Genomic DNA, 14,155 nt, shown 5'->3' on the forward strand with positions numbered 1-14,155 from the left:
GAATCCCCATGAACAGAGGAGCCTGACGGGCTCCAGTCCATAAGGACACAACTGAGCAACTAAGGACAGAGCAGTGATTTGAATGTCAAATTCAGACGTCTGTACTCAGGAAAGTAAAGTATGCAGATGTCAGTAACCTTAAGGATTAAATATTTACATGCTTATGGAAGCAAAATATTCAGTGATCAATAATTTACTTATTTTTTTCCATCGCATCAGGAAGGAAACGAAGAGCATTTTTTATGCATCACAGTTGTGGTAAGTTGGTAACACAAGATTGAATTAAGCATCTGAGAGGCCAAGGAGTTAAATGAATGTGTACAGTGAATCTTGCTCCTTGGACACCTACATAAATGAAAATTGGTACCACTAAGACATCAGGACGTTGAGTCTATCTTGAAATCGCATCTCAAACCTACCCATTTCTTTCTCCCCTGCCTCCCACCCTAACACAAAGCTGCAGCATTTCCACTTATTTCACAGAAACTGTGTCCTGGCTTCTACTTTCAATTTCCAATCCCTTCTCCAAGGAGAACCCACAGGGCCCTTTTCAAAGCACATATCAGAACAGAGCAAAATAAAAACCAGAGCACAGCTTAAAACCTTAAAAAAACCTTAAAACCTTAAAACCCTGCTTAAAACCTTCTGCTATTTCCCCACTGCCCTTACAACAAATCCAACCCTCTCACCCTGTGTTAGGGAGCCCTTTCACCTGGCCCCCATCTCCCACTCAAATCTCATCTCATGCTATCCTTCTTCACACACACACAGACCCCAACACAGTGACCTTCTTTCTGACCTTCCATTGTATCAAACTCCTTCCCCTCTCATCTGCATCTGCAGTTCCCTATCCCTGAAATGAATTCCCTCCATTTCACAGGACTGATTCCTCTCATCTTTCAAGATTCAACGTCAAATGCTACATCTTCAGAGAGGCGTCCCTGATCACTCAATCTCAAGCCAAAATGCTTATCCCTGCCTGGTAGCATCCTATTTACCAAACTCATAAGCTCCATGAGGCTTCACTCTTGACTCAGTGGTAAAGAATCCATCTGTCAATGCAGGTGACTCGGCTTCAATTCCTGGGTCGAGAAAGATTCCCCTGGAGAAGGAAATGGCAACCCACTCCATATTCTTGCCTGAGAACCTCATGGACATAGGCGCCTGGCGGGCTGCAGTCCATAGGGGTCACAAAGAATCGGACACGACTTAGCGACTAAACTACAGCTACCAGCTATGCCCCATGAGGGCAGAGCCTGCTGCAGACAAGCTTAAAGAACCAGGTCATGGAACCACTATAATCCCAGCACCTAGCACAGTGCCACACACACAAAAATGGTTCTTCCATCCCAGCTGTACATCGGGAGGGAATATATCCTGAGATATTCTCAAATTCTCCCAAATTACATGTAGCACACGATTTCCTCGAAAAATGGAGTGCCGTGGCCTATTCATACACATCCAAACCTTAAGTTAGTCCAGTGTTATACTCCATATCTAAATATCTAACAATTCCATGGACAGTCCATGGGGTTGCAAAGAGTCGGACACGACTGAAGCGACTTAGCACACACGCCTGATGACCGTTGTTTCTTAAAATACATCTCTTTGTCCTCATTTCCATTATCAGCCCTAATGGATTACTTTCTTCCTTCAGAGAGGTAACTTTTTCACTAATAAAGAAAATGTTCAATATTTCAGGAGATTTCCAGCTTACTCAGCAATATAACACAGTCAGCTAAGAGATGGACAGATGCTGGTGGTTCTTTTCTCCTTCTTCCCTTTTCTCCTTTTTAAAAATTTTTATTTTGTTTTGGAGTATATTTGACTTACAATGTTGTGTTAGTTTCAGGTGTACACCAAAGTGATTCAGTTACACATATATCTATTCTTTTTCAGATTCTTTTCCCATATAGGTTATTACAGAATATCAAGTAGAGTTCCCTGTGCTATACGGGAGGTCCCTATTGATGATCTATTTTATATACAGTAGTGGTACATGAATCTCCCCAACAACCCACTTCTCCAAGGCCAGAAAACTCCAATCTGTGCCCTAGAACTTATTGAGATGGGGTGGATCAAACTGTGAATGTAAACTCTGCGACAAGAAATTTTCTGCTGTGCTTCCTTTTCAGCTGAAGCTGTTTTGGGTTTGTCTTTTAGTTTTTAAGAGCAAGAAAACTTATCCATTAAAGCTGCCTGGTTTTATTCTGGGGGCCCCATGAGAGATGTGGCTGCCTGCTCTGAAGAATGAGCTGCCAGCTGGTCTTGCAGGATTTCTAGGTGTCGGAGAATCAGCCCAGAACTGGATGGGCACCAGCATATCCAGTGGCCCAAATTGCTAAAACTGCAGTAATGCAACCTGTCTGCTGCCTCCAGCAAGACAACGCCTGGCTCCTGGTACTTGTCACTTCCATGCTTCCTTTCCAATTTGTAAGTCTAACCTAAGAAGCACTTTCCGATTTTCAGTCACTTCTGTTCTTCCTTTGATCATTATACCATCACACCCTCTCAGAGACCAGACAGGGTCAAAAAGGCTGAGTCAGAAACAAGGGGAAGAGGGCTACCAGTCCTGACCAGACAACTCTTAAAACTAAACATTACGACGCTCACGACAGCCTTTGTCCTTAGACCAGACTAACTCCAGCAAAACTCGGCTGATTTATTTAGCTGGAAAGACTGAAAATCAGATAATACGAAAAGGCAATTTCTTGATGGAAGGAAATGAGTACCTTAGCCGTAAAATATTAATGCCTTTGCATTATGAACACTCTTCCTGAAAGGTATCTAGATAAAGCAAAAAAAGTCTAGGATTTGGATAATTTATTAATAGCTGTTCTTACTATCTTTGTGCTTCACTACCTCCTAGGACAAAATGTCTTTGCTAATTCACTTTTCATTGATATCAAATTAATACCTGCATATAGCTTTCAGTGTGAAATAGTTTTATCAAGATAGTAATACAGGAGAGCAGGGTGCTACCCACCGCTTTCCCTATTTCCACGTGCCAAAAGTCACCACCTCGATTTTTCCAGGTATTTCTTCTGTATTTGCATTTCAAAAATATCTAAACAGCATATTTACTGGGCTATTTTTTGATTTTTCAGTTTTAGATAATACCTATTATCTTGTTACTATGGAAGGTATAGATTTAATTCTCCCATCACCTCACACACACACTTGTCTTCCCTCTTCATCCATTTCTGATTGTCTATCAAGTGCTTTCATTGTTACAACTATAAACACTGTTTACAGCTGCGCCAAATCTGTGCATGACTGCTAAGTTTTCTTTCTTGAAAATCTGTTTTAATTTGTTTTGGTTTCAAAATCTCTGGGCCATCTGTCCCCACACCTTCCAACACCTCCCTACAACCTGCAAAAATCCTTCTCAAGCCAATCTCCCTCATGGACAAGTTGATATATAGCTAACAGATCATGAATCTTAAACACTAGAGATTCTGAGTAAGTCTGCAGTGGGCCCCAGAGACTTAGGGGTTTGTTTGTCTGTTCATCTATGATCTTAGCATGAGCTCAGTTTGGGAACCACTCACCCACAGTAAAACAAGTAAGATCAAAAACACTCAAGCCTTAGAAATTTAAGTGGCAGAGAATTTAATTTTGGATCAGTTCTCCTCCATTCTTGTATCACTTGCAGCAACTTCCTAGAGATAGTAATGAATGTGAAAGAACTACCCACACCTTGTATTACATGAATGATCAATAAAACTTTCACAACTCCTACCCAAAGGGCTGAAGTTTTGGTCAAGGTTTTGGTTTTCTTGCTTTCCAACCATGGACAGTGACACCATAACACTGAGGATTTTATAGCAAGATTGATAACCCATCATTTCTCCCTGATGTGATAAAGGTTACAATAGAGCTGTCGGCAGGGCCTGCAGAGTCACAGGCCATGGTGAGGATCTGGAATTTTAATGAGATGGGAGGTCACTGCAAGTGTCTGAGCAGAGCTCTGAGAATGGGCTTCCCTTCTGTAAAGATTATGCGATAATTATTTGCTCAAGCAAAAATGAAAAGTCAATTATTTTAATTAAGATATAACTGATTTACAATATCATGTTCATTACAGGTATACAACAGAGTGATTCACAAGTTTCATACATTATACTTCATTTATAGTTATTATGAAATATTGGCCTTATTTCCTGTGCTGGACAGTATATCCTTGTAGCTTATATTTTTTATACACAGCAGTTTGGACATGGGGCTTGACTACTGCAAAGATGTACATATGCAGGTAGATACACTTACACATATCTATACATACATCATACATCACATACGATCTATCAGTTATGAACTTCTTTTCCATGTTCGATGTTGCTGCTGTCCACACAGTCCAAAGTAAGTCCATTTCTTCCTCCACCTCCTCGGTAAATATTAATCTGGCAACAGCAGTTACCTATTACCTGCATTCAATAGGCAGGGCCCAGGAAAGTCAGGCGGTGCAGAGGTAAAAATGCAGGAGACCCGGGTTCAATCCCTGGGTAGGGAAGATCCCCTGGAGGAGGAAACAGCAACTCACCAGTATTTTTGCCTGGAGAATCCCATGGACAGAGGAGCCTGGCAGGCTACAGTCCATGGTTGCCAAGTCGGACATGACTGAGCGTGCACGCGCATGCACGCACACACACGCACACACACACACACACACACACAGAGGAAAGTCAACCTCCAGAGAAAAACCACTAATAAGGATTGACTCATAATGGCTGAGATCAGCAGAAATTACCCTGAGTACAGCCTGAGAATGGTTCACGGATACATTACTCATGAAGTCTCAGGGACACTCTACAGTGCAGAAGTCCCCGCTGGCAGAATTCACAGAGGGAATGAAGGAGAGCTTGTTCTACAACTCATGGGTTCCTCCGCGAGGTCAAGAATACAGAAAGGGGTGAAAGGTCAAGAATACAGAAAGGGTGAGGAGATGAATAAAGCGCTTCCCTGGAGAGGGTTATTGCCCTGCTCTGAAAACCCTAGCTCCAACAGAACTACCTAGAGAAATCCGAAACATGTCCTTGAAATTTAGAGACACAGAAGATGAGTGCCTACCTGAGGAGCTCAGGAGGGTGAGGGTCAGGCCTGACCGCCCTCCCCCGATATTCTCACCCGGGAATGGTTATCTGCCTGCATGACAGAGGACAGGGGCGGCTGTGTTGTGGTCTGCCCACACCCCCAAAGCTCCTCCCACTGACACGTGTGAGTGCGTGGGGAGTCTTGGGTCCTCCTAATACAAAGAGCCCTAGGCAGACACAGCTCAGCAGAAAGAAGCTGGATGCGCTGCCGGGACCAGGAGCTAGGAAGCCAGCCCACGTGACTACCCAGAGCAGAGAAGCTACTTCCTGGGAAAGGACACTGGAAAAGCCAGGGTTCCAGCAGGAAAACTCCAAACACCACGAAAACGCCCCAGAATAGAAAAAGTATACTTTAATCATCTGCCAGACCCACTCAAAGCCATCCTCTCTAACCACCTTTTGAGTTCACAGGACATAAAGCCATATGGCCGAGTAAGAAATATCCTGTCTGCTTAATTCTCCTCGTTCTCTTCATGGCATCTCTGCCAGTCTCCAAGAAGCAGGTGGTGCAGGACAGAGGAGGTAAGGAGAGGTAAGAGGGAGGAAAGACCTGCCCTGCAGAAGGAGAAGCATCTCAGGCCTGCGGCAGTGTGAGAGAGGTCCCTTGGCAGTGTGAGAGGGAAAGTCCCTTGGACTGCAAGGAAATCTAACCAGTCCATGCTAAAGGAAATCAGTCCTGAATATTCACTGAAAGGACTGATGCTGAAGCTGAAACTCCAATACTCTGGTCACCTGATGCAAAGAACTAACTCACTGGAAAAGACCCTGATGCTGGGAAAGATTGAAGGCAGGAGAAGAGGATGACAGAGGATGAGATGGTTGGATGGCATCACCGATGCAATGGACATGAGTTTGAGTAAGCTCTGGGAGTTGGTGATGAACAGGGAAGCCTGGCGTGCTGCAGTCCATGTTCGCAAAGAGTGGGACACGACTGAGCCACTGAACTGAACTGAACTGAGAGAGGTCTGAGCTGGGGACGCAAAAATATGTAACCCTAGGCATGGCCATGGGGCTGAACACTCCATTTACTAAGTTTGAAACTGTGTTTGCACCTGAAAGTGACCACACGATTGTCCATTCCCCAAGAGTGAGTACAAAAGTCGAAGCTCTGCCAACAGTTTCCAGTTAGGAGATGGTGAACCCCCTGAACGAGGTCTTAAACGATCAGCAAGAAACATAAAGAATGTGTGCTTCCAAACATAAACTGAAAATGGCTTCAACACTTACATGTAAGACAGGATACTATAAAACTAGAAGAGAGCACAGACAAAACATTCCCTGACATAAATCCTAGGAACGTTTTCTTAGGTCAGTCTCCCAAGACAATAGAAATAAAATCTTTCAAAAAAAAAAAAATTCTGGTTCACAAAATCTTCGAAGTCACAAAATCCTTCGAGTTTCCATTTCCATTAATTAGGTCAGCCTTTGGTACCTGAATCATTTTCCTGCCTTTTCTTCTTCAATCCTGCTGAGCCAGAGTCCCATCTGCAGCTTTCGGTGACCCACTTAATTAGAATTCGGAAGCCTCAGACAGAAAACGTGTCCTGTATTCACTCTGTTTTGCTCAACAGACCTTATTAAAGAACTGAATTTCTAATTCAATCTGATAAACCATCTACTGTAAGCAATTTCAAAATCCAAATACCCAGGTGTTATTATAGTCACGAGTGTACGTTCACATACCGTTTGGGAGACAGAGCACTGGATGGGGTCAGGGCACCTTGGTTCTCCGCCCAGCTCCTCCCGGCTGTTAACCCCTGGGGTCATCTTGACACATCCCTACCCTTCCCGAGCCTCAGTCTCCCCGCCTGTACAAAGAGGAGGCTATACTCCTAGGGCCTTTCGGGCTTTAAGTCTCTGTGACTGTTCCCCGAGTGTCAAATGTGCACAAGGCATTGTGCTTGTACAGAGGGAAGGAGAGACACAAAGATGTGGTGATGCTGGCCTGTCATCATGGAAAAAAAAAAAAGAAAGAAAAGAACTTCACACTCTAACATGCAAGAAAAGATGATATGGGACAGAAGCAAATATCATCGTTACCTTATTTATCTCCTTTATTCCCCATGATTGGTGCGGTGCCCGACATATTGTAGAGATTCAATGAAACAACATAAAAAAAGATACAAAACGCCTATGGACATTTAGAGAAGAGAAGCTACATCTAATTGAGGGGAATTATAAATACAGGTGCTATGTTTGAGTCAGGTTTTTTAAATAATTTTTATTATTTGGGGGGCGCATCGCATAGCATCCAGGATTTTTGTTCCCCAACCAGGGACTAAACCCACACCCCCTGTAATGGAAGCACAGAGTCTTAACCACTGGGCCACCAGGGAAGTCTCCTTGAGCTGGTTTCTAAAAGGCCATTCAATTTCACTGGCTCTGCAACACCGTCCCCTAATTTGACGCAAAATCCTAAGCCAAAGTTCAAGAGGCTCCATGCTCTAGTTCCAATATATCCTTCAATCTTAATCTCTCTCTTACATGAAACTAGGCTATAGCCAACCGATCTCCTTGCTGTAACCTCAGCTATTACCCATAATTTTCTAACTCCATGCCCCCATTCATGCTGATTTTCATACAGAAATGTCCTCCATTTCCATTATAATCCAATTCCATTCTCCTTCAAGTCCCTGTTCAAACTCCCTCTATTTTATGAAGGCGATCTTATGAAGCCTTTCCTGATCCTTCCAATCACACGTGCTCTCTCCCGTCTTTGAAATCCCACAAGACTTGTTGACATTTCTCTTACGATATATACAACGGTGGTTCAGTGGTAAAGAATCTGCCTGCCAATGCAGGAAATGAGCGTTCAATCCCTGGGTGGGGAACTGCCCCGGGAGGAGGAAATGGCAACCCACTCCAGTATTCCTGCCTAGAGAATCCCATCAACAGAGGAGCCTGGTGGGCTACAGTCCATGGGGTCGCAAAGAGTCAGACACGACTGAGCGTGCACGCACGCTAGGCTTCCTGGCAACCGGATACTTGCATGCTCACCTCAACAGAAGGAAATAGACAAACAGCAAAGCAACCACGACTGAATTTCTTAACATGAATGTCTCAGATAGAATGCCAATTACTCAGTAATTTGGTAAAATACTATGCTTTGTGATGATGTTTATGATTTCAACAGAGTAACTCCCCCTTAATTGGTAAACTTTCAGATATTTTCCCCAACAATTCAAATCATCAATTACTGACCTTTTAGAAAGTTTTGTCTGATTTACCTTACATTTCAAGCCTGAACATGTGCCCCCGTAGTGGTTTTCCCTTCATCTACACTTTATCCTGTATTCCAGAATATTCTTTTTATGTAATCTGTCAGCAGAGTCAAGAATGCCAAAGTCTTAATTCCAAGTAGGCTGACCTCTTTTGATTCCCACACACATACACACTTAATGCTATTTTATATTTATATTTTACTTAATTTTAAATAATAAACTTATTTTTGTTAATTTTTCATCTTCTCAAGTGACACTTTAAAGGTTAGTGTAAAAAAAAAAAATCAGTGAAAAAATCATTACTGAATTTCCAAACTGGTAAAAATGTGAAGGTTCTGTATTTTTCCAGAGAAAGGAGAAGGGAACAAAAAAGCACACCACAAAGGATGGGAAAACAAAATAGCTCTGAATTCCTCAGCTGTATCACTAGAAGTCAGAAGACAGGGGGACAATGTCTTAAAAATTCAGAAAGAAAAGAATTTCCAAACTAGAATTCTGTCCTGAGCGAAAGCATCAGTAAAAGTAAAAGTAAAAGAAGCATATGTTCGTACATACAAAGTTCCTAAAATACTTACCTTCCATGAATCCTTCTCAGAACACACTGAAATAAAGACACAGACTGGGACTTCTGGGGGTCCAGGGGCTGTGACTCTGCACTTTTCACTGCAGGGGAGTAGGTTCGATCCCTGTTCTGGCAATTAAGATCCCACATACTGCACGCTGCGTGTGTGTATGCTAAGTCACTTCAGTCGTGTCTGACTCTTTGTGAACCCACGGACTGTAGCTCGGCAGGCTCCTCTGTCCATGGGATTCTCCAGCAAGAATGCTGGAGTGGGTTGCCATGTCCTCCTCCAGGGGATCTTCCCAACCCAGGTCTTCCGCATTGCAGGCAGAGTGCTTACCATCTGAGCCACGACGGAAGACCTCTCTCTTTATACATGGTACTGATAGTGTGTATGTGTCAAGCCCAATCTCCCAGTTTACCCCACCCTCTTTTCCCCCTTGGTAACCATAAATTCGTTCTCTATTTCTGTGTCTCTATTTCCATAAGCAAGTTTTCTTCTAAAACAACTTAAAATGTCTAACAACAAGAAAATAGTTAAAAGAAGTGTGATAAATACAATGGAATTCTATGCAACAGTAAAATGGGTAAACTAGAGCTATAAGGACACATTAATAAGTCTTCAAAAATCATGTAAGAGAAAAAGTAAATTATAGAAAGTTAACTTATCATGCTATGTAGGTAATTTTTAAAACATACAAAATAATACTTTATGTTGTTTAAGCACACACACACACACACACACACACACACGAATTTCAGAATGACGATCCCCTCTGGGATAGGAGGGAAGAGAACATGATGGGGTCAGGAAAAGGCTCATACAGGCTTTCAATTTTACTTGTAATATTTTATTTCTTAAGCTATGTAGTAGGTTTTCTATATACATTACCTATATATTTTTGTGTCTAACTGAAATACGTCTAGGGGCTTCTGGTAAAATTTGGGAAATTAAACTCATACATTTAATGTTGCCTTATCTCAAAACACCATTAGAGGACTATTTGTTGTTTAGTCACTCAGTTGTGTCTGACTCTTTGGTGACCACATGGACTGTCACCCTCCAGGCTCCTCCGTCCACGGGATTTCCCAGGCAAGAATACTGGAGTGGGTTGCCCTGTCCTCCTCCAGGGGATCTTCCCAACCCAGGGATGGAACCAGCATCTCCTGCATCTCCTTCACTGGCAGGCGGGCTCTTTACCGCTGAGCCACCACGGAAGCCCCCCTTGCTCTGGAGCCCTGACCAGCTGTAGGACCCACATACCACCTGATTCCTGCTGAGGCCACTTTCTGCTTTATTTAAGTTGTTGTTAGGGAGGACACTGAGGATGACTCAGCCCTACAGCCGTTTCAGTCCTGCCACTCCAAAGCCAGCACCACAGCACGCGCGCACACACGCGCACACACACACACCACTCTAAAGCAGCTGTCCTTTCAGACTTCCTCATGTAAGTGACTGATCTTGCCTATCTTCCGTCGAGCTTGCTAACCTGTATTCCCCCACACCCCCCAGCCCTCAGCATCCGAGTCCCATATTTCTAACAGCTGCTGGCATCTCACCACCTCCACCCGGCTGGGTCTGGCGGCCCTTCAATCCCAGCAGGACATGCAATCAGCCTGGGGGAGGGATGAATGCCCACTTACTCTCGAAAGCTGATGTGGAACACTCTTTTTATTTCTGACTAATGAAAAGTCAGAATTAGTCTGACTAATAAAAAAAAATGAAATAAAAAATACTGTGCTGAGCGTGTGTCCAGTGACACATCTGTCACAGTAATCAAAATCTCCCGGCCATTATCACAGATGATATTCTGAATTGGTATCAGCAGGACAATCAATACCCAGTTCCTAAATACCAAATCCAGAGAGCGTGGTACCCAACTATGAAAAGGTGAGAAGAAGCAGTTCTTCTCCCCCATAATAAATATCAGGTGGCCCGACCAACCACCCCGCTGCTGGTGCAGCTCACATATTTATCATACTGGCTCAGTGCTCAGGCCTTCTCCGGGGCAAGTGTAGGGGTTCAGCGATGCAAGGAGCTTTCAAGGGGAGCCCCCATGTCCTCCTTGAGAGAAAAGTAGTAACTCAGCTTTGATGGGGGATGTCAGCAAACACGGAGAAAGGCAGAAGCCCAACCTACCGTAGAAGAGAAAAGCTCTGGTCCTGTGATGATGGAGGTAGGTCCGGTTGATGGTGAAGAAGCAAGCATCCGCCCCACACTGGCCGAGCCTTCCGGTTTCCCCGGTCAGTGGGGACCACCAGAGCATGATGGGGAAGCTGTCAGCTGCCAATGTCTTCTTCCTGTTCAGGGTCAGTCCTCCTCTGTTAAAGAACGGATGGAGGTGGAGAGGCTCTGCTTCCATTTCTGCACGTCCATCTTTCAAATGAGAATTTTTAAACTTCTTGCCTTCAAATTTTCCCAGCTCAACCACGACCTACAAGAGATGACGACCTATTACCAGTGTCAGGCTGGTTATAATTTCCTTCTGCATATTTCGAATGCATCATGAGGATTTCGCTTCTTGTGTGCATGCATGCTAAGTCACTTCAGTCATGTCTGACTTTGTGGGACCCCCATGGACTATACCCTAAGAGGCTCCTCTGTCCACGGGATTCTCCAGGCTAAAAATACCGGAGTGGGTTGCCATTTCCTCCTTCAGAGGATCTTCCCAGCCCAGGGATCAAACCTGATTTAGTGTCATATTAGCCTCTTATTGCTACTCTAACAGATTATCACAAGTTGAGCAACTTAGAATGATACAACTTTACTATCACAATACTAAATTGGTTTCTGGAGGTTAGAAGTCTGAAACCGTCTCTCTGGGCTAAAAGGTGTTGGCCACTTCACCGATGAGGACAGGAGACTCCAAGGGCTAGGACTGCACGCTGCACTTAATGGACTGGACTCCTGCCATGGCCGTGGAGGCAGATGTTCAGGGCAAGGCAGGGTGGCGGGCACTCCACTCCCATCTGGAGGGACTTCTTACCCTTGTCTCTGTGCGCCAGCAGCTTCCTGCTCTGCCCCCTAAAGTCTTCCATTCAGTGCATGGAGTCCCCTCAAAAAATAAAGAAAATTAAGGTGTCGGAAGGGTTCCTTTCAGGAAACAGGCGGGAAATTTATTGCTTGGTTTTCTTTCAGTGGCACCCGCAGTTCTTGGCTCATGGCCCCGTTCCTCCACCTTTGGAATCAGAAATGCTGCCTCTTGGGACTTCCCTGGCAGTACACTGGCTGGGACTCTGTGCCTCCCCTGCGGGGAGTATGGGTTTGAGCTCTGGTCGGGGAATAAGGACCCCACATGCCTCACAGCATGGCCAAGATAAATAAGACACTTTTTTAAATTAAAAAAAAAAAAGAAATGCTGCATCTCTCCGACCCTTCTTCTGTCATATCACTCTCTGACCACAGCCGGGAGAGTCTTCTCTGTTAAGGACTCCTGTGGTCCCACCAGGCCTGCACACACGATTCAGGGTTGTCTCCTGACCTCCAGGCGCGCCGCTGTCATCTTATGTACAAGGTCCCTTTTGACAAGTAAAATAACACATCACAGTTTCTGGGGCTGAGGGTAGAGACATAGCCTCCAAACTATCTACCAACAAGGACACGTCTCTCTACTAAACACTTAACAGACACATCTCTCCTCCATTTTGTAGGCATATACAGAATCCAGAAGTGGTTGTGTCTCTTAATGAAACCTGCAAGAGCCAGGGCTATTATCTGGCAAAGGCTGGAGATTACATTTTGGGGAAAGTGAATTATAAAAACCCTATTGGTTTCCTTTCAGTACAATTATAGGTGTCACAGGGCTTCCCTTGTGGTTGAGCTGGTAAAGAATCCGCCTGCAATGCAGGAGACCCTGCTTCGATTCCTGGGTTGGGAAGATCCTCTGGAGAAGGGAAGGGCTACCAACTCCAGAATTATGACCTGGAGAATTCCGGCCTGGAGAATTCCATGGACTGTATAGTTCATGGGGTCCCAAAGAGTTGGATGCAACTGAGCGATTTTCACTTTCACATTTCAAAGGTGTCATAACATGGGTCTTATGTTTGTAAAAATATCCACCATGGCATGGAGATGACCTAAGTACTGGGCTCCTTCTCACTTAAAACTCTGTCCATGGAATTTTCCAGGCAAGAATACTGGAGTGGGTCATCATTTCCTACTCCAGAAAATCTTCCTGACCCACGGATGGAACCCACGTCACTTACATCTCCTGCATCGGCAGACAGATTCTTTACACTACTGCCACCTTGGAAGTCCAATAATATCCACCATGGCATGGAGATGGCATAGTACTTGGCTCCTTCTCACTTAAAACCATGTTTTTTATGTATTTCAAGACAGTCTGGCGACTTCCCTGGTGGTCCAGTGGCTAAGACTCCATGCTCCCAAGGCAAGGGCCCAGGTTCCATCCCTGGTCAGGGAACTAGATCCCACAGACCACAACTAAAGCGCCCACATGCCAAAACAAAGATCGAAGGTCTCATGTGCCACTACTAACAAGACCTGGTACAGCTTCCCTGATGGCCCAGGGGTAAAGGACCCCCCTGCCAATGCAGGAGACATAGGAGATGCAGGTTCGATCCCTGGGTCAGGAAGATCCCCTGGAGAAGGAACTAGAAACCCACTCCAGTATTCTTGCCTGGGAAATTCCATGGCCAGAGAAGCCTGGTGGGCTACAGTCCATGGGGTCGCAAAGAGTCGGACACTACTGAGCACATACATTCACGTTCATAGCCAAATAAGTAAATTTAAAAAAGAGACAAGACAGTCTGGGTTCTGGAGAACAAGGCCATCAATCAAAGTAATCTGGAGGGCAGGGTGGGCAGAGTAAAATCAGAGGCAAAATTACTGCCATTTCATCAAACTTTAAGGTTTGATATTCAGATGGCAAACAAATGTAATACATTACAAAAAGATGTAATGTATTTCTAACATATTACAAAATATGGTAGAAGAGCAGTATAAAAGTAGGGGCTGGTCTGCATCATATATAACAAGACATTAACAATCAGACTGTGCAAAGAATAAAGCAGCTAAAAGAAGACATATTTACATGTATTGACTGTTATGTATTAGTCACTGTATGTATTAACTGTATGTATTAGTCACTGTATGTATTAACTGTTATGTATTAGTCACTGTATGTATTAACTGTATGTATTAGTCACTGTATGTATTAACTGCATGTATTAACATGTATTAACTGTATGTATTAGTCACTGTATGTATTAACTGCATGTGTTAACATGTATTAACTGTATGTATTAGTCACTGTATG

General features: G+C 44.0%; 1 protein-coding gene across 4 annotated transcripts in view; it reads right to left on the minus strand.

The window, feature by feature from the left end:
* FUT10 (fucosyltransferase 10) overlaps positions 1 to 14,155 on the minus strand; it is a 74,778-nt gene that overhangs the window by 48,694 nt on the left and 11,929 nt on the right. For all 4 annotated transcript variants that reach the window (XM_065947237.1, XM_065947240.1, XM_065947238.1 and 1 more), the window contains exon 3: positions 11,017 to 11,311. In XM_065947237.1, coding sequence (XP_065803309.1) covers positions 11,017 to 11,311 — 295 coding nt within the window. The remainder of the gene's footprint in view (positions 1 to 11,016; positions 11,312 to 14,155) is intronic.

Source organism: Muntiacus reevesi, chromosome 10 (genome assembly GCF_963930625.1).
Source record: "Muntiacus reevesi chromosome 10, mMunRee1.1, whole genome shotgun sequence".
Taxonomy (NCBI): domain Eukaryota; kingdom Metazoa; phylum Chordata; class Mammalia; order Artiodactyla; family Cervidae; genus Muntiacus; species Muntiacus reevesi.